This window comes from Symphalangus syndactylus, chromosome 13 (genome assembly GCF_028878055.3).
Source record: "Symphalangus syndactylus isolate Jambi chromosome 13, NHGRI_mSymSyn1-v2.1_pri, whole genome shotgun sequence".
Classification (NCBI taxonomy): Eukaryota; Metazoa; Chordata; class Mammalia; order Primates; family Hylobatidae; genus Symphalangus; species Symphalangus syndactylus.
The window spans coordinates 59,847,950-59,869,183 of record NC_072435.2 but is presented as its reverse complement, the minus strand read 5'-3'; the positions used below and the strand labels follow the sequence as shown (position 1 = coordinate 59,869,183).

Sequence of the window (21,234 nt, the reverse complement as noted above, 5' to 3'; positions counted from 1 at the left end):
GACATACATGCAGCAAGTTAACACTCACCCCCAGGCAGCCCCTGAAGCTGCCAGGTTCTGCTCTCCGCGACTATGACCCACCGGTTAGAGAGCAGCCCACGGGCACACAGGCAGACCTGTCCTCGACATCACAAGGGCACCACTTTTGGGGAGACTCACGGGCACACCGTCCGCGCACGCCTGAGGCTGGGATCCCGCGCTGCCTCCCCGGTGATCCTTCTGAGGTTTCTTCCTCCTGAGGCTTCTTCCTGCTGGTCGACCCTCCGCGAATCCCGGCCTCCGGACACCATCCTGTTAACGCCCTGGCCAGGACTGGTCTCAGCCCCGACTCCGATGCACGATCACATAGGGCTCCTACTTCGCCCAGTCTCAGGGACCCACCCCCGGGCAACGGCGGCGGTCACTGTGACCAAAGCGGCGGCTCGGGCCTCGCGCATGCGCAGTGGAGAGGCCGACTCGCCGCTTACTCCGGAGAGTCAGGCTGGGGACCCTTTCAAAAATGGCGGCAACGCGGCAGGCTGCGGGGACAGGGCCCGCGGTGGCGGCGCTTGCGGCGGCGAAGGCGGCGCAGCCCGAGGCGGCGGGGGTGAAGAGGACTGCCAGAGGGGCCTGCGGGAGACCCAGGGTCGGACCCGTAGGAGTCCTGTTGTCAGGACCTCCTTGATCGGTCTTCTGCTTCGGTTCCCGGTGGAGGAGGAGCTTCGGGGTGCTGGCTGGGCTGTGCGGACTCCTCTTCGGATCCCATGATGGATCCCACCGGGTGATCGGGAATGGGGTTACAATGCAGTGAGGCGGGAAGGGTCTCGCTGGGGCACAAAAAGATCCCCAGGGCCGCAAGGCGTGCTGTCGGTGGAAAATGCACTGACTCATGAGCCCACTGCCTCCCTCCTTCCTGGGTGGAGCAGTGGCCTGCCTTCATCTCTGAGACCATCATAAGGTGAGAGGAGTGCGAGGAGTGAGGTCGATGGGCACTTCTCATGCAGGTGGATAATGAGCTTTTGTGAGAATTTTTTCCTCTGCTGGGTTGTGGTCGTCTTGATACTAGCAACGAGGCCGCTCATGATGGGGAGCTGATTTAATCCGCTGCGTGTCTCATGCAGCTCCCCACGTTGCCCACACTTCACGAACCGAAACTAACCGCCTAGAAAACGAATGACACCCGGCCACATGACCCAGAGAGAGATGAGGGGAGAGACTCACCAGAAGAAAGGCCAACGTACAAGAAACCGTCCTTCAGTGCACATGCATCCCAACACACACACGCACACGCGCATACACGGACCGAAACAGGTAGAGAGCGATATACGGAGAAAGAAAACAGGAATAAGAGAAAGAGACACAACCCAGACATACTGCAGTGGCACAGTAACATTCATCCCCAGGCAGCCCCTGAAGCCTCTGGGTTCTGCTCTCCGCGACAACGACCCTGGGGTGAGAGAGCAGCCCTCGGGCACACAAGCAGACCTGTCCTGGAGATCGCAAGCGCACGTCTTTTGGGGAGACTCACCGGGACACCGTCCGCGCAGGCCTGAGCCTGGGGTCCTGCGCTGCTTCCCAGACGCCCCGCCTGAGGTTTCTTCCTCCTGGTGGACCCTCCGCGAATCCTGGCCTCCGGATACTATCCTGTCGACTCCCCAGTGAGGACTAGACTTAGCCCGGAGTCCGATGCGCTGCCACAGAAGGTTCCTCCTTCGCCAAGAGTCAAGAACTCATCTCCAGGCAACGGCAGCCGTCTCTGTAACGTGAGCATCCGCTCGCCATTTGCGTATGCGCCTTGCCAAGGCTGACTGCGCTCTGCTCTGGATCAGGGTGCAGCCCCTGAAAAAAATTGCTGGGGCTCTGTCTGTGAATGGGAGTGTGCATGTATGTCTTCGGACGAATGTCCTCTGTTCTCTGGAGGGCGGTTTCTTGCACGTTGGCCTTTTTGATGGGCCTCTTTCTCGGTCTCTGCCTGGGTCATGTTGCCGGTCCTGTGACTGTACCCGGCAGTCATTTTCCTGGCGGTTGCACTTTTGGTTTCTGAAGGCCTTGGCGAGGTTTGGTGCTGTGTCGGACCCGCAGGCGTTCAAGTCACCTGCTCATTCTGAGTGGCCTTTTTTCTAAAATCCTCCACCCAGGAGCAGAGGAACCAGATGTCTCTCAAGAATTAAAAAGGAAGTGCAGATTATTGCAAAGCACATGGTAGCTAACACTGGATAGAAGAGATGAACATTGGTTTGCTAATTACCCATACTTACGCCCCAGGGAAGGAGAGCCCAGCACACCATGTGGGGTACAGTGTGTTGCACTCAGGAACACAGTAATCAGGTGGAGGCTATTCCAGGAGGCTTTGTAGTAGCAAGAGTATGGGAGGTAACCCCTGGTTCTTGAAGGAGGGTGTGATTGGACTGTTTGAATAATTCTGCAGGCTGGCTGGAACCTGATGCCCGCTACTACGCAGTAAGCAGGTACTGTGCCTGGCGTCTGAAGGAAGTGCTTGGGCTAGGGCACCTTGTGGGGAAAAGAAAGAGAGATCAGCCTGTTACTGTGTCTATATAGAAGGAAGTAGACATAAGAGACTCCATTTAGTTCTGTATTTGAGATGCTGTTAATCTGTGACCCTTCCCCCAACCTTGTCCTTGCAAGAGACATGTGCTGTGGTGACTTAAGGTTAAAAGGATTTTGGGCGGTGCAGAATGTGCTTTGTTAAACAAGTGCCTAAAGGCTGCTTATGGTTAAAGGTCATCACCATTCTCTTTAATCTAGAGAAAAGAAAAACATTTGTCTTCTGCCCGTCCCTGGGCGATCGAACATCTCAAAGCACAGCACCGGTGATGGTAAAGATAATTGTGAAAACCGCCTTTAGGAATAAGGTGGGGCTTGCTGGAGCAATACTGCTAAAAGGTTTATGGAGATGTTCGCATACACATCTCAAAGCACAGCACCGGTGATGGTAAAGATAATTATGAATAAATACTAAGGGAACTCAGAGGCCGGTGCCGGTGTGGGTCCTCTGTAAGCACAGCACCGGTCCCCTGGGCCCCGCTTTTCCTTCTCTACACTTTGTCTCTGTGTCTTATTCCTTTTCTCAAGTCTTTCGTCCCACCTAACGAGTAGCACCCACAAGTGTGGAGGGGCGGGCCTCCCCTTCAGCACCTTATTCAAAGGAGTACAATGGGGCAGGGAATTTGCAGTTAATCCATTCAGCCCTCCTTGTTTTCTTCCAATGTCAGGGCATGTATAATATTAAGCCTTAATCTTAGGCCTTAACTTTGACCCCTTGATGCCTTGACATCTCTTGGCAATACTGAGACTTCTAGAGTGTAGACATTTTACTGGATGGAAGGTCTTGACTGCAAGTTGTCCATGTTTCTGGCTCGCTGAAGAAAGAATTAAACAAACTACACGAAGCAACAAAAGAAGGAAGCCACGAAAGAAGAAAGAAGCAATGAAACTGCAGATTTATTGAAGCGAAAGTCCACTCTACAGAGCCAGAGCAGGCTAGAGCAAGCGGCTCAAGAGCCCAGATTACAATGTTCTTTAGGGTTTTTATTAAGCTAAAGAATTTGATATCACCCACAAGTGCCTGTTCCAGGCCTTCAGTTGGCTACACCCTATGAAAGATTGGCCTGTGGCCAGAAGCTGAACTGAAGACTTCTGTCTTGTCATCACAGGAGTGAGGATGTGGCCTGTGTGCTGCTTAACCTGGCCTAGAACTTGCTGTACCTGCTGTTCTTTTGCTTCCACCTTAACCCTTGATTATGCTAATTTTCTTTTCCTTTTTTTTTTTTTTCTTGAGACGGAGTCTCGCTGTGTCGCCCAGGCTGGAGTGCAGTGGTGGGATCTCGGCTCACTGCAAGCCCCACCTCCCGGGTTCATGCCATTCTCCTGCCTTAGCCTCCTGAGTAGCTGGGACTACAGGCGCCTGCCACCATGCCCGGCTAATTTTTTGTATTTTTAGTAGAGACGGGGTTTCACCCTGTTAGCCAGGATAGTCTGGAACTCCTGACCTCGTGATCTGCCTGCCTCAGACTCCGAAAGTCTTGGGATTACAGGCCTGAGCCACCACGCCCGGTTTGGTTATGCTAATTTCCTATTCTCGTGCCTCAGAAGTGCCTCTCTAGGAAGCTAAGCAGGCTCTTACCTGCTTCAGGTGAGCAGGTAACCAGGAGGGAGAGGACCACAGTTGCTATCATGGCTATGATTCGGGTTTGGAAACCTGTGCAGAGCCTTTGGCTACATTTGGTATGGGATAGCCAAGAGAACAGATATGTGGTTTTCGAATCATGATGCCTTTGAATATTTGTGTAACCTTATGTATTACCATCAGTTTTTATTTGTTAGGTGCGGTTATTCTTGCTCATATTATTATTATTGTTATTATTTTGAGACAGAATCTCATTCTGTTGCCAGGCTGGAGTGCAACGCTGCCATATCGGCTCACTGCAACCTCCAACTCTTGGGTTCAAGCGATTCTCCTGCCTCAGCCTCCCAAGTAGCTGGGACTACAGGCGTGTGCCACCACGCCCAGCTAATTTTTGTATTTTTAGTAGAGATGAGGTTTCACCATGTTGGCCAGGATGATCTCTTGACCTCATGATCCACCCACCTCAGCCTTCCAAAGTGCTGGGATTACAGGCGTGAGCCACTGTGCCCGGTCAAAAAAAATTTTTTTTTTTGAGACAGAGTCTTTCTCTCCCCCAGGCTGGAGTGCAGTGGCGCGATCTCGGCTCACTGCAAGCTCCGCCTCCCGGGTTCACGTCATTCTCCTGCCTCAGCCTCCCGAGTAGCTGGGACTACAGGCGCCCGCCAACACGCCCAGCTAATTTTTTGTATTTTTAGTAGAGACGGGGTTTCACCCTGTTAGCCAGGATGGTCTCGATCTCCTGACCTCGTGATCCACCCACCTCGGCCTCCCAAAGTGCTGGGATTACAGGCTTGAGCCACCGCGCCCGGCCTAAAAATTTTTTAAATAAAATAAAATATGTGAGTATAGGCCAGGTGCAGTGGCTCACATCTGTAATCCCAGCACTTTGAGAGGCTGAGATAGGAGGATCACTTGAGTTCAGGAGTTCAAGACCAGCCTGGACAACACAGCAAGACCCCACCTCTAAAGAAAAAAAAGTGTGTGTGTGTGTGTGTGTAATATGACATAAACAAGTGTGGGCATATCAGTCATTGTTCACCAGTTACTGATGCTGTATAATACACCACTCCAAACTCAGTAGTATAAGACAATGATTTTACTGTGCTCACTGATTCTGTGGGTTAGGAATTCAGACAGAATTAAACTAAATTATCTCACAGAAGAGATAATTTGCCTCTGCTCCTGATGTCTGTGGCCTCAACAAGAAGGATTCAAAGGCTGGGAATAACCTGATACCTGAAGGCTGCAAACCTATGAAGCCTGCTTTGCACACATGTCTGGCACCTGGGGTGGGAGGACTCAAAGACTCAGACTAGTAGCCTCCCCATGTGACTTGGCTTCCTCACAGCATGGCGGCTCACAGCATTTGGACCTTCTTACATGATGGCTCAAGACTTCAAATACTGGAGTTTCAGCTAATGAGGTGAAGGCCACAGTGCCTCTTATGACTGAGCCTTGGGAGTCACACAGCATTGGTTATAAACAATAAACCAATCCAGATTCAAAGGCAGAGGAGTTAGACTCCACCTCTTAAAGTGGGAATGGCAAGATTCTAGACGAACATATGGAACAAGCTCATTGTTGCAACCATCTTTGGAAAATACAATCTGCAGCAATCACCTTTGGAAACTAGGAAACCAATGCAGTATTCTGAAACTCATAATTCTGTAAACTAATGAATATGAATAGAAAGAATCAAGCATTTATCCTCCCTTTCCTACACATGCTATCCCTCTGAGTAATCAGATCGTTCATGTGTAGGGAGGTGTTATTTTTATAAAAGGATTCCAGTAATGGAAATTCCAGTAATGGAAATAAAAGGATTCCAGTAATGGCTGAAAGAGAGACACAATAAGAAAGTGATCATTTTCCACCCATCGTCTGGGAGGTGAGGAGCGCCTCTGCCCGGCCACCCATCGTCTGGAAAGTGAGGAGCGCCTCTGCCCGGCTGCCCCATCTGGGAAGTGAGGAGTGCCTCTGCCCGGCCACCCATCGTCTGGGAAGTGAGGAGCGCCTCTGCCCGGCCGCCCCGTCTGGGAAGTGAGGAGCGCCTCTGCCCGGCCGCCCCGTCCGGGAAGAAGTGAGGAGCGCCTCTGCCCGGCCACCCATCGTCTGGGAAGTGAGGAGCGCCTCTGCCCGGCCACCTATCGTCTGGGAAGAAGTGAGGAGCGTCTCTGCCTGGCCGCCCCGTCTGGGAAGTGAGGAGCTCCTCTGCCCGGCCGCCCCGTGTCTGGGTAGAAGTGAGGAGCTCCTCTGCCTGGCCGCTCCGTCTGGGAGGTCTACCACGGAGGCCAGAAGCAATGTGGGGGCTGGACGTGGTGGCTGGACGTGGTGGCTCACGCCTGTGGTCCCGGCACTCTGGGGGGCGAGGTGGGTTGATCACTTCGGGCTAGGAGTTCAAGACCAGTCTGGCCAACTTGGCGAAACATGAAGAATACAACAGACAAACCAACCAACCAACTCAGTGACAACAAAACAGGTCTACCCTGGAGTCATACTCTAATTTTTTCTATTTTCCTCCCTTTCTGATCCTTTATCCCACTTTCTTTTTCTTCCTCTTCCTTCTCCCTCTTCTTTGTCAAATAGAGGATTGAGTTATTATCACTGATCCATATAAAGTCCCTCTCTCATTTATTTTAACTCCCACCCCCCATTTCTATTCCCCGACTTCCCATGTGCAACCTTCCTAATATGTTTGATACGCATCTTTTTGTTTGTATGTATTTTTAGAAAATGTTTATTGTTTTTGTATGCAAAAAAAGTTAATAAAAAAAAAAACATTTTAGATGGGGTGGGGCACACACAAAATTTTTTTTTAGTGTTTTAAAGTCAGACTTCTTTTTGAGGCAAAGTCTCACTCTGCTGCCCAGGCTAAAATGCAGTCATGTGATCTTGGCTTACTGCCATCTCTGCCCCCTGGGTTCAAGGGATTCTCCTGCCTCAGTCTTCCAAGTAGCTGGGACAACAGGTGCCGGCCACCACACCCAGCTAATTTTTGTGTTTTTAGCAGAGATAGGGTTTCGCCATATTGGCCAGGCTGGTCTCAAACTCCTGACCTTTAATGATCTGCCCACTTTGGCCTCCCAGACTGTTGGGATTACAGACATGAGCCACTGGTGCCTGGCCTAAAGTCAGACTTTATTTATATGCAAAAAAGCCTTGTTATATTTGTAAACTATACTTAAAGTTAACTATATTTCTCAATAACTAAATTTCTTTAATTGGATTTGTAGCTGGAAAGAAAGAAAAATTTCACTAAAATAGTCCAACAGAAGAAAAAAAAAAAAAAAAAAGAAATATTGACACTTAAACTACCTTGAAAATAAGAATAGATTTTGTCTAGAAATAAATTATACTATTTGAAATAAAAAAAAAAAAAAAAGAAAGTGATCATTTGCAACTCCTAACAACATAATGAATCTAGGCAATGATCACGAATGAATGCATGACATTATGCAAAAGGCAATCACTTTACAATGGATAAATCACATTGGTGACACTTAAGCCCACTAACAAATCTGATCACAAAATAGTGACAAGCAGACCTTGCCAAAATAATTGAACTTGAATTTTTTTTTTTTTTTTTTTTTTTTTTTTTTTTTTTTTTTTGAGACGGAGTCTTGCTCTGTCTCCCAGGCGGGAGTGCAATGGCGCGATCTCGGCTCACTGCAAGCTCCGCCTCCCGGGTTCATGCCATTCTCCTGCCTCAGCCTCCCAAGTAGCTGGGACTACAGGCGCCTGCCAACACGTCCGGCTAATTTTTTGTATTTTTAGTAGAGATGGGGTTTCACTGTGTTAGGCAGGATGGTCTCGATCTCCTGACCTCGTGATCCGCCCGCCTCGGCCTCCCAAAGTGCTGGGATTACAGGCTTGAGCCACCGCGCCCGGCCTTGAACTTGAATTTGATCAAGTCTCTAGAACAGAGTTTCTCAACTCTGACACTATTTACACTTTGGACCAGATAATTCTTTGTTTGGGATGGGAGGAGGCTGTCCTGTACAGTATAGGATGTTTAGCAGCACCCTGGCTTCTAGCCAATAGGGGCCAGCAATACCATCCTTCCTTCCAGTTGTGACAACCAAAAATATCTCCAAACATTGCCAAATGTCTTCTAGAGAAAAAAACAAACAAACAAAAAACACGACTGGTTGAGAACCACTGCTCTAGTTAATTACCAGATATTTTAGAGAAAATATAGAGCATCTAATTTGTTAATCAGTACCATGGGGGTGTACTCAAAGGCAGTATGTGGAAACTCTGTATGATCTAGTGTTTGATTTCTCCGAAACATAAATAGCAAGAAAAAAGGGAAGTCAATAGATTAAAAGATATATAAGGGACGGCTGGGTACGGTGGCTCACACCTGTAATCCCACACTTCGGAGGCTGAGGCAGGCAGATCATCTGTGCTCAGGAGTTCAAGACCAGCCTGGCCAACATGATGAAACCCCGTCTCTTCAAAAATACAAAACTTTGAGAGGCCGAGATTGGCAAATCACCTGAGGTCAGGAGTTAGAGACCAGCCTGGCTAACAAGGTAAAACCTTGTCTCTACTGAATATACAAAAAATAGCTGGGCATGGCAGTGCATGCCTGCAGTCCCAACTACTTGGAAGGCCGAGACAAGAGAATCGCTTAAACCCACGAGAAAGAGGTTGCAGTGAGCCGATATCATGCCACTGCACTCCAGCCTGGGCGACAGAGCAAGACTCTGTCTCAAAAAAAAAATACAAAAATACAAAAATTAGTCAGGCCTGGTGGCATACACCTGTAATCCCAGCTACTCGGGAGGCTGAGGGGAAAGAATTGCTTGAATCCGGGAGGTGAAGGTTGCAATGAGCCCAGATCGTGCCATTGCACTCCAGCCTGGGTGACAGAGAGAGACTCCGTCTCAAAAAAAAAAAAAAAAAGATATATAAGAGCTTTATCCTCTAAGCCCAACGTGTAGATCTTGTTTAAACCCTAAACTAACTCTAATTTGAACAAATCAACTGCAACTGATTATGTAATTTTAAGAAATTGTTCTTTATCTTTTTCTTTTTCTTTTTTTTTTTTTTTTTGGAGACAGGGATCTTGCTCTGTCACCCACGGTGAAATGCAGTGGTGCAATCATGGCTCACTGCAGCCTCAAATTCCCAGGTTCAGGTGATCCTCTCACCTCAGCCTCCCAAGTAGCTGGGACTACAGGTGCGCACCACCATGGCAGGCTAATTTTTTGTATTTTTTTGTAGAGACGGGGTTTTGCCATGTTGCTCATGCTGGTCTCTAACTCTTGGACTCAAGCGACCCTCCTGCTTTGGCCTCCCAAAGTGCTGGGATTACAGGCATGAGCCACGGCACCTGGCCAGGAATTGTTCATTTTCTTAAGACGATGATATGAAAATTGTCTTTTAAGAAAAGTTCTTAAAAGAACTATATTTCATACTGAAATATTTATAGATGAAATGCCTGGAATTTTCTTTAAAATAATCAAGTGGAAATATAGATGAAGCAAAACTGGCCATGTGTTAATTGTCAAAGCTGGATTCACTGTACTAGGCTCTCTGCATATATAATGTTGGAAGTATCCATAATAAAGAGCTTGAATTAAAAAAAAAAAATTACCTCCTTCCAAGTACTACTCAAATCAGCAAATCAGTAAGCACTAATTTGGAAGGACATCCATAAGGTCTTCCCTAGAAACACAAGCTAAAAAAAAAAATTACGTATAATTCTAGTAAAGGCAAAAGAGAATAAAAGTCACTCAATATATGTATGTGCATGTTTGAGCAAGGAGAGAGGTAAAGGAAACTTACTAGACTTTTAAAATGGATAACCTTGGGGAGCTGGGAATATAAAATAACAAGAAATATACATATATTTGTCTCTTCCCCTAGCTCCTGGTCTAGAGCTCCTTAAAACCCTTGGGTACTAGGAGGATCATTTGTTCTAATATCTGGTCTTTGACCCTAGTTCCTGACACAGAGTTCTCAAATCCCTTGGGATTTCCTGACTGATAGGAGCATCGTATGTTCTAATGAGGTGGCTTCTTGGTGGGCTCCTGGATGGCCTCGGAATGTGATATGAGGGTTGGAACTTTCAGCCCCACCCCTTGAACTCCGGGGAGGGGACAGCAGCTGAAGGTTGAGTTGACTACCAATGGCCAATGATGTAATCAATCGTGCCTATGTAATGAAGCCTCCATGAAAACCCAAAAGGACCGGGTTCAGAGAGCTTCCAGATTGCTGAACACGTGGGGATTCCTAGAGGATGATGTGCTGGGGTGAGGGCATTGAAGCCCAGTGCCACTTCCCACATATGTTGCCCTAGGTACCTCTTCATCGAAAACCTTTTTAATATCCTTTTTATTTATTTTCATTTTTTTATTTTTTGAGACACTCTCTCTGTTGTCCGGGTTGGAGTGCAGTAGCACGATCTCAGCTCACTGCAACCTCTGCCTCCCGGGTCCAAGCGATTCTCCTGCCTCAGCTTCCTGAGTACCTGGGAATACAAGCGCCCATCACCATGCCCAGCTAACTTTTGCATTTTTAGTAGAGACAAGGCTGGTCTCAAACTTCTGACCTCAGGCGATCCACCCACCTCAGCCTCCCAGAGTGCTGGGATTACAGGCGTGAGCCACTGCGCCCGGCCCTTTTTATTTAAAAAAAAAAAAAAAAAATTTGAGACAGGGTCTCGCTCTGTTGCCCAGGCTGGATTGCAGTGGTGAGATCTGGGCTGACCACAACCTCAACCTCCTAGGCTCAATCCTCCCACCTCGGTCTCCCTAGTACTAGGACTACAGGCATGCACCACCACACCAAGCTAAGTTTTGTATTTTAATAAAGACAGGGTTTTGCTATGTTGCAGAGGCTGGTCTCAAACTCCTGGGCTCAAGTGATCCGCCCACCTCAGCCTCCGAAAGTGCTGGGATTACAGACGGGCACCACCATGTCCAGCTGTAATATCCTTTACACTAAATGGACTAATGTTAAGTAAATGGTTTCCCTGAGATCTGTGAGCCATCCTAGAAGATTAATCAGACCTGAGGAGAGGATGTGGAAACCCCAAATTTATAGCTGGTCAGAAGTACAGGTCACCACCTGGCCCTTGAGATGGACATCTGAGGTGGAAGGATCTTGTGGGGTTGGTCCCTTAGCCTGCGGGATCTGACGCTATCTCCAGGTAGGTGGTGTCAGAACTGAACTGAACTGTAGTCCTACAGTTGGTGTCTAATGGGGAACTGCTTGGTGTATGGAGAAAAAACCCACACTCTGGTGTCAGAAATGTTCTTTATTGAGTGTTGAGTGGTGTGAGAGTAGGAGAGACCTCGTCTAGGAAAAGGGAGAATTTTATCTTTGCAAAATGTCACTGTTTGCCCTCATTATTTAAAAAAAAACAAAAAAACAAAAAAAAAAACCCTTGCGCATATGCTGCTTTAATTTGGCATCTTTCCATCCCATGAAAGTCATTAACATCGCCACACCACACTTGCCTGGACAGCCAGGTCCTGTCTCCCAAGACCCTGCACTCTACTGTACTCTCCTTTATCCCTAATCAGTCATGTCCCACCTCTTCCTCCTCAAGGTAGACACAAAACATCTTCTCCTACATCCTTACCCCCAGCTTTCAACCAACCATCTTATTACACCCTGGAAATGTCTACATTGCGGAAATTACTTATGACCATGTTGTTTTCGCTCATAAACTGTAAATTTCTTTTTTCTTTGCTTTATCTTTTTTTTCAGACTGAGCATCGCTCTGTTATCCAGGCTGAAGTGCAGTGGGAAGATCTCGGCTCACTGCAACCTCCGTCTCCTAGGTTCAAGAGATTCTCCTGCCTCAGCCTCCCAAGTAGCTGGGATTAAACTAAACTAAACTAAACTAAACTAAACTAAACTAAACTAAACTAAACTAAACTAAACTAAAGGGGTTTGGAGGGCTTCTGGATTATTGAACAAGTAAAGGTTCCTGGAGGGTGGTGCAGCCAGGGAGGGCATGGAAGCCCTGCACCCCTCCCCCATATCTTGCCCTATGCATATCTTCCTTCTGGCTGTTAATCCGTATCTTTGTCAATATCCTTTAATAATAAATGGGTAAACATAAGTAAAGTGTTTCTCAGAGTTCTGTGAACCACTCTAGCAAAATACTCAAACTTGAGGGGTCATGGGAACCTCGATTTATAGCCAGTAGGTCAGAAGCACAGGTCACATCCTGGGACCTGCAATTGGCATCTGAAGGGGGGGCATTATTGTGGGACTAAGCCCTTATCCAATGGGTTCTGCTGCTATCTCCAGGTACAGTGGGAATTGCACTGAACTGTAGCACACCCAGTTGGTGTCCGCTGAAGAACTGTTTAGTGTGGGAGAAAAAAACTCCCCGGCCGGGCGCGGTGGCTCACGCTTGTAATCCCAGCACTTTGGGAGGCTGAGGCGGGCGGATCACGAGGTCAGGAAATCGAGACCACAGTGAGACCCCGTCTCTACTAAAAATACAAAAAATTAGCCGGGCGTGGTGGCGGGCGCCTGTAGTCCCAGCTACTCGGAGAGGCTGAGGCAGGAGAATGGCGTGAACCCAGGAGGCGGAGATAGCAGTGAGCCGAGATCGCGCCATTGCACTCCAGCCTGGGTGACAGAGCGAGACTCCGTCTCAAAAAAAAAAACAAAAAACAAAAAAAAAAACTGCCCACATTGGTGAGTGGTGTGTGTAAATGCAGAAAGAAAAACACCCTGGTTGCTTCCTACCTTTAACTAAAACCGCTCATGACACACCATCATGCTCTCACAACTTCGGCAATACAGACACTCCCTCTGTACCTATTCACACACAGTCAATAACATAGGCAAGAGTCACACACAGTCGAGAAAAACCATTCACGTGGTTGCAAGTGGCCACACCTAATGCTGCTGTCACAATCATGAACGTCAAACAGTCGGCTAGGGCTAGCACCACACACACACACACACACGCACACGCACACACACGGAGACGTGCGCGCACACCCACTTGTGAACAGAGACACGCGCGCGCAGACATGTGCGCACAGAGACGCACACAGACACACGTGTGCACACAGGCAAACAAACACGCGCAGAGACGCACACACAGACACGCGTGCGCACACAGAGATGCAAACACAGACACACGCGTGCACACAGTGACGCGCGCACACACAGTGACGCGCGCAGAGACACATACGCGCGCACACACACGTCTCCCCCGCGCCAGCTCCGGCTCCAGCAGCCTTAGGTCCCCGCCTAGACCCGGGCTCCTGGCTCCCTCAACGACTGCATCTCGCGGGGCGATCCCGGTCGGGTTCCGCCTGAGCCAAGGCCCTGCACCCAAACCGCGACAGCTGATCCAGTAGCCCGAGGCCAGTAGCTGGGCGAAGGAACCGGGACTCAAGAGTAGCCTCCGGCACCGAGCCCTCCAAGAAAAGCAGCCCGGGACCCAGACAACCGTGGACGGAGCCAGGGTGGGTTATAGCTCGAGGCATCGTCAACGGAGGGTCCTTAAGAGACCCTGAACCCATTCACCCGGGCACCAGAGACTCTGCCAAAGCACGAATTCGGGCAGTTGGTAGCCTCGAAGCTGGGAGGCTGCATCTCAAGCCTCCTCCTAGATGCGCGGTGGACCCTGGGAAATGTAGTCCAGCGCAAGCCACCACCTAGATGCGCCGTGGACCCTGGGAAAGGTGGTCCCTCGCAAGTCACCGCCTGGACGCGCGGTGGGCCCTGAGAAAGGTAGTCCAGCGCAGGTAACCTCCTAGATGCGCGATGGACCATGGGAAATGTCATCTGGATGTTCTGGTTGGGCGCCGTAGGCGCAGAGCTTTCCAGGTCGCAGTGACTGTCCTCCTTTCGAGCCCGCCAGATCAGACCCTAGAATGTCCGGCAGCAGCCCCTCGGCTTAGAACTGAGCTGGGGTCGGCCGGGCGCGGTGGCTCACGCCTGTAATCCCAGCACTTTGGGAGGTCGAGGCGGGCGGATCACGAGGTCAGGAGATCGAGACCACGGTGAAACCCCGTCTCTACTAAAAAAATACAAAAAATTAGCCGGGCGAGGTGGCGGGCGTCTGTAGTCCCAGCTACTCGGGAGGCTGAGGCAGGAGAATGACGTGAACCCAGGAGGTGGAGCTTGCAGTGAGCCGAGATCGCGCCACTGCACTCCAGCCTGGGCGACAAAGCGAGACTCCGTCTCAAAAAAAAAAAAAAAAAAGAACTGAGCTGGGGTCATACACGCCCTCTAGGCGCGAGTTGGTGCACGCGTTAAGTCTCAGGGGAGGGAGAAAACCCTGTAGTTCTAAACCGAAGCTGCCAAAGCGATTCAAAGGAGCCCGGGGTAGCTACAGACCCCGACTCTGCGCAAAGGCGAATCCATGGCTCTGGCAAGGGCAGCGAGGCTCGCCGGGTCTGAGGCAGTGGATCCCTAAACTCAAAAGAAATAAAACGTCACATGATAGAGTTTCCAACAGTTTCTAGCCTAGCCACTGAACAGTAGGGATTCAAGAACACAAAACACAACAATGAAAATTACTAAACAATACGAGAAAAGATCCCCAAACTGACCGTCAACAAGATGAAACCCTATCGAGTACCAACCACAGTGGATGAAACAGACACGTCCTAATCTAAGGCATAGAATTCGACAATTCCTTTTTTTTTTTTTAAGACGTAGTCTTGCTCTGTCGCCAGTCTGGAGCGCAGTGGCACGATCTCGGCTCACTGCAAGCTCCACCTCCTGGGTTCAAGCGATTCTCCTGCCTCACCCTCTCGAGTAGCTGGGATTACAGGCACGTGCCACCATACCCGGCTAATTTTTGTATTCTTAGTAGAGACGGGGTTTTACCATGTTGGCCAGGATGGTCTCGATCTCTTGACCTCGTGATCCACCAGCATCGGCCTCCCAAAGTGCTGAGATTACAGGCATGAGTCACCATGCCCGGCCTCCTTTTTTAAAAAAAATTAATAAAGTTTTTCTTTAGGGTCTTGCTCTGTTGCCCAGGCTGGAGTGCACGATCTCGCTCACTGCAACCTCCACCTTCCAGGTTCAAGCAATTCTCCTACTTCAGCCTCCTGAGTAGCTGGGATGACAGGTACCTGCCACCACACCCAGATAATTTTTGTATTTTTAGTAGAGACGGGGTTTCACCATTTTGACCAGACTGGTCTCGAACTTCTGACAACTGATTCGTCCGCCTCGGCCTCCTAAAGTGCTGGGATTACAGGCGTGAGCCACCGCATCTGGCCTTCTGTCAGAGTTTTAGCTACCCTCCCAGCGCCCCCAACAGGCACGTTTTCACAAGACCAGACCTAGCTCCACTTTGTGGTGAGGTGGCAAGAATAGAGAGAGAGAGAGAAAGAAAGAGAGGACACCCCCTGCCCCCAGCCACTCAGACACACAGACATGGGATCCCATGGGTCTTTTTCCTTTGTTCCGTTGACAGCTACGGCAGTGGCAGAGCAGCCTAACGACTGGGGCTGTTCTTGGTGCAAGGCCAGTAGAGAAAAGAAGAAACACAGAAAAAAGGGAAGGCTGGGTGTGGTGGTTCATGCCTGTAATCCCAGCACTTTGGGAGGCCAAGGAGGGTGGATTCCTGGAACTCAGGAGTTTGAAATCAGCCTGGGCAACAGAGTGAGACCCCTGTCTCTACAAAATTTAAAAAAATAGGCTGGGCGCAGTGGCTCACGCTTGTAATCCCAGCACTTTGGGAGGCCGAGGCGGGCGGATCACGAGGTCAGAAGATCGAGACCACGGTGAAACCCCGTCTCTACTAAAAATACAAAAAATTAGCCGGGCATGGTGGCGGGCGCCTGTAGTCCCAGCTACTCGGAGAGGCTGAGGCAGGAGAATGGCGTGAACCCGGGAGGCGGAGCTTGCAGTGAGCCGAGATCGCGCCACTGCACTCCAGCCTGGGTGACAGAGCAAGACTCCGTCTCAAAATTTAAAAAAATAGCTGGGTGTGGTGGCTCATGCCTCTAGTCCCAGCTACTCAGGAGGCTGAGGTGGGAGAATCACTTGAGCCCAAGGGGTCAAGGCTGCACTGAGCCAAGATCGCGCCACCCCACCCCAGCCTGGGTGACATTGCAAGACCCTGTCTCAAGAAAAAAAGAACCCCTCTCTCACTCTGTCACACCGGGTCCTCTTTTGGACTCCTCTGGCTGGAAGAAAGGCGTTTCTCTCATAATTTATGCTCCCTGAACCCATTACACAGCTCTGAGACTTCCCTCCTTCCAAAGCCAGAAGATAAAGGAGGAAAATACCCCAGCAAACATGTGGTCATCGTGTCCATTCTTCTCGTTTTTAACTCCCTTCACATCTGCCTGCTATTACTTGTATTTCTGAATCTTCAGGTGGTTTCTTTTTGTATTCACTCTGGGGTGTTAAATAGAAATCAGTGAGAGAGATGCTGAAATGTGCTTATCCCATCTTGGCCAGTAATGGAAGTCTGCCTTCCCTGAGGATTTGAAATTATCCAATTAGGGCCTGGCACGGTGGCTCACGCTTGTAATCCCAGCACTTTGGAAGGCCAAGGTGGGTGGATCACCTGAAGTCAGGAATTTGAGACCAGCCTGGCGAACAGGACGAAACTCCATCTCTACTAAAAATACAAAAATTAGCCGGGCTTGGTGGAGGGCGCCTGTCATCCCAGCTACTCGGGAGGCTGAGGCGGGAGAATCGCTTCAACCCGGGAGGCACAGGTTGCAGTGAGCTGAGATCACCCCATTATCCTCCAGCCTGGAGGACAAGAGCGAAACCATGCCTCACCAAAAAAAAAAAAAAAGACCAAAACCAAAAACCCAACATTTACTCTCAGATAATCTGAACAGAACACAGTCTTAGAAAATAATACTTAAAATGCCCTGGGTGCAATCTAAAATTATTTGAAATACAAAGAACTGGGAAAATGCGATGAATTATCAGAGAAAAAGAAAATCAGCGGATGACCATGTCAAGAAGAAACCGATACTGGACTTACACAATGATTTACGAACAACTTTTCATGTGCTTGCTGGACACCTGTATATCTTTTTTGGAGAAAATGATTCTATTTATTTGCCCATTTTAATTTTAATTATATTTATTTTTTCGAAACATAGTCTTGCTCTATCACCCAGGCTGGAGTGCAGTGGCACGATCTCGGCTCACTGCAGCCTCTGCCTCCTGGGGTTCAAGTGATTCTCCTGCCTCAGCCTCCCAAGTAGCTGGCATGAGAGACACGTGCCACCATGCCTGGTAATTTTTGTATTCTTAGTAGAGACGGGTTTCACCATGTTGGCCAGGCTGGTCTCGAGCTCTTGATCTCATGATCCACCCACCTCAGCCCTCTAAAGTGCTGGGATTACAGGCGTGAGCCACTGTGCCCAGAAATTTGCTCATTTTTAATAGGTTATTCTTTATTTTTTTTGAAATGGAGTCTCGCTCTGCCACCCAGGCTGGAGTTCAATAGCTTGATCTTGCCTCACTGCAACCTCCACCTCCCGTGTTCAGTCATTCTCTTGCCTCAGTCTCCCAAGTAGCTGAGACTACAGGCATGCACCATCACATCTGGCTTTTTTTTTTTTTTTTTTTTTGAGACGGAGTCTCGCTCTGTCGCCCAGGCTGCAGTGCAGTGGCACAATCTCGGCTCACTGCAAGCTCCGCCTCCCGGGTTCACGCCATTCTCCTGCCTCAGCCTCTCCGAGTAGCTGGGACTACAGGCGCCTGCTACCACGCCCGGCTAATTTTTTTGTATTTTTAGTAGAGACGGGGTTTCACCGTGGTCTCGATCTCCTGACCTCGTGATCCGCCCTCCTCGACCTCCCAAAGTGCTGGGATTACAGGCGTGAGCCACCGCGCCCGGCCACATCTGGCTAATTTTTATGTTTAGTAGAGACAAGGTTTCACCATGTTGGCCAGGATGGTCTTGAACTCCTGACCTCAGGTGATCCGCCCTCCTCGGCCTCCCAAAGTGCTGGGATTACAGGCGTGAGCCACCGTGCCTGGCCCAGATAGATGATTTCTAAATATCTTCTCCCATTCTGCATGTTGAATCTCGGTTTCTTGAGAGTGTCTGATACACAAAGTTTTAAATGTCGACAAAATCCAATTTTTCCACTTTTGTTTTTTCTGCTTATACTTTTGGTATTATATTTACAAAATCATTGCCAAATCTAAGGTCATGAAGATTTACTCCTATGTTCCTATGTTTTCTTCCAAGAGTTTATCTCTTATGTTTAGGTCTTTGGACAATTTTGAGTTAATTTTTGTATATGGTGTGAAGCAAGAGTCCAAATTCATCTTTATACCTCAATTGTCCCAGCTTCTTCTTTTTTTTTTTTTTTTTTGACACTCTTCTTGCCAGGCTGGAGTGCAGTGGCACAATCTCAGCTCACTGCAACCTCCACCTCCTGGGTTTAAGCAATTGTCCTAGCTCAGCCTCCCAAAGTACTGGGATGATAGGCGTCCACCACTACGCCCAGCTAATTTTTTGTATTTTTAGTAGACAGGGTTTCACCATGTTGGCCAGGCTGATCTTGAACTCCTGACCTCAGGTGATCCACCCGCCTCAGCTTCACAAAGTGCTAGGATTACAGGCGTGAGCCACTGTGCATGGCCCCGACACTTTTTTTTTTTTTTTTAATAGAGTCTTGCTCTTGTCACCCAGGCCGGAGTTCAATGGCACGATCTCGGCTCACTGCAACCTCTGCCTCCTGGGTTCAAGCGATTCTCCTGCCTTAACCTCCCAAGTAGCTGGGATTACTGACCCCTGCTACCACACCTGGGTAATTTTTGTATTTTTAGTACAGGCCGGGTTTTGCCATGCTGGCCAGGCTGGTCTCGAACTCCTGACCTTGTGATCCGCCCGCCTCGGCCTCCCAAAGTGCTGGGATTACAGGCGTGAGCCACTACCCCCGACATCATTTTTTTTTTTTTTTCTTGAGACGGAGTCTCGCTCTGTCGCCCAGGCTGGAGTGCAGTGGCACAATCTTGGCTCACTGCAAGCTCCGCCTCCCGGGTTCACGCCATTCTCCTGCCTCAGCCTCTCCGAGTAGCTGGGACTACAGGCGCCCGCCACCACGCCCGGCTAATTTTTTTGTATTTTTAGTAGAGACAGGGTTTCGCCGTGGTCTCCATCTCCTGACCTCGTGATCCACCCGCCTCGGCCTCCCAAAGTGCTGGGATTACAAGCGTGAGCCACCACGCCCGGCCCATCATTTTTTAAGGGAATTATTCTTTCCTCCATTAAGTAAGTTCGGCATTCTAGTTGAAAGTCAGTTGCCCACAGTGTATCAATTGATTTGTGTTGGTATAACAGAATACCTGAGTCTGGTTAACGTATAAGGAACAGGAACATATTGGTACACAGTTCTGGAGGCTGGGAAGTCCACAATTGAGAGACTGACATCCGGCAAGGGCCTTCTTGTTATGTTATCCCATGGAGGAAGGACAAGGGAGAGCAAGTGAGGACAAAACTTGCCCTTCTATCATGACACCAATCCTACTCATGAAAGTGGAGAATTCATGGACATCTTTTTCTTTTTTTTTTTTGACATGCAGTCTCATTCTGTCTCCCAGGCTGGAGTGCAGTGGCACGATCTTGGCTCACTGCAAACCTCTGCCTCCTGGGTTGGAGCAATTCTCCTGCCTCAGCCTCCCAAGTAGCTGGGATTACAAGTGTGTGCCACTACACCCGGCTAATTTTTGTAATTTTAGTAGAGACGGGGTTTCACCATGTTGGCCAGGCTGGTATTGAACTTGTGACCTCAGGCGATCCACCCGCCTCAGCCTCCCAGAGTGCTGAGATTACAGGTGTGAGCCACCACGCCCAGCCCCTTCATGGCCATTTTAAGGGTCTCAACCTTTCATGCCATTACCATGGCAATTAAATTTCAACATGAGTTTTGGGTGGGACATTCAACTCATAGCATTTGTGGACTCTCAATTCTCTTCCCACTGATCTATGTCTCCATCCTTGTGTTTTTCCTCCTGGTTTTGTTTTCAACAGGGTCTCTGTCACCCAGGCTGCAATACAGTGGTGCAGTCTCATGGCTGACTGCAGCCTCAAACTCCTGGGCTCAAGTGATCCTCCCAGCTCACCCTCCCAAGTGGCTGGGACTACAGATGTGTGCCACATGCCCAGCTAGATCATCTCTAGATTAGTCATAATACCTAATACAATGTAAATGCTATCCAAATAGTTGTATATTAACACTTGTATTTTTAAAATTGTTGTGTATTTTAAACACTTTCCATCCAGGGTTCATTGATTAATGGATGCAGAGCCCATGGATACAGAGGGCCAACTGTATCATAAAGACAACACCTTAAAATGTGAAATATATGTGCAAACAGGGAAAGCAGAGAAAAAGATGGGGTACGTCATATTAGAAAGGACAGATTCCTTTAGACATTTAAGTATCTTAATTCCTCCAAAAAGGCTAAAAGATACAGTGATGCAGTGCCATTTAAGGAGTTTTTTCTTTAAGGTTTCAAAATCAAGCTCAAATGCTGTGTATTATTGACATTCACCATTATTCAAGAAAACCTTTAATAATATTCTTTATATTATAATGTGATGAAAGAATAGCCATTTTTCTCATACCCGTCCCATTCTCTCTCTGTAACAGCAGTGGGAGGAGTGACAGAGCTCGCAGGTTAACAGACACGCAGGTGTTGGCATCTAATGCACTGAACTGTGGAAGTTATGGGGAGTTGTTTTCTCTTCTTAAACATAAAATTAGCCGGACATGGTGACTCATACCTGTAATGGTAGCACTTGAGCAGGCCATGGAGAATCACTTCACCCCAGGAGTTTGAGACTAATCTGGGCAATATACGGAGACCCCATCCCCCACCCTTTTTTTTTTTTAATTAGCACAGCATAGTGGTGCGTGCCTGTAGTCCCAGCTACTTGGGAGGCTGAGGTGGGAGGACTGCTTGAGCCCAGTAGGCAGAGGAGATTGCAGTGAGCCAAGATCCTGCCACGGTATTCTGGCCTGGGCAATAGAGCAAGACTGGGAAAAAAAAAAAAGATATTATCAAAAATTTAATATTTAGTGCACGTTTCCCATGGAATATGCAGGAGAGGAAAACTGACATTCCAAAATCAGCCTGAAAAAGACCAATTACATGAAGCCTGTGCATGTATGTTT

General features: G+C 48.7%; 1 protein-coding gene across 1 annotated transcript; it reads left to right on the top strand.

Moving 5' to 3' along the window:
• LOC129460996 (uncharacterized) lies at positions 1-3,040 on the top strand. The gene is made up of 2 exons (XM_063614197.1): positions 1-937; positions 2,408-3,040. Exon 1 carries the CDS (start codon positions 73-75, stop codon positions 745-747), a length of 675 nt encoding a protein of 224 aa, XP_063470267.1. The 5' UTR covers positions 1-72; the 3' UTR covers positions 748-937; positions 2,408-3,040.
• The last annotated feature ends 18,194 nt before the right edge of the window (positions 3,041-21,234 follow it).

What these genes read in the sequence shown, in the direction of transcription:
- LOC129460996 (XM_063614197.1), top strand. Translation starts at nt 73, where the DNA reads ATGACCCACCGGTTAGAGAGCAGCCCACGGGCACACAGGCAGACCTGT.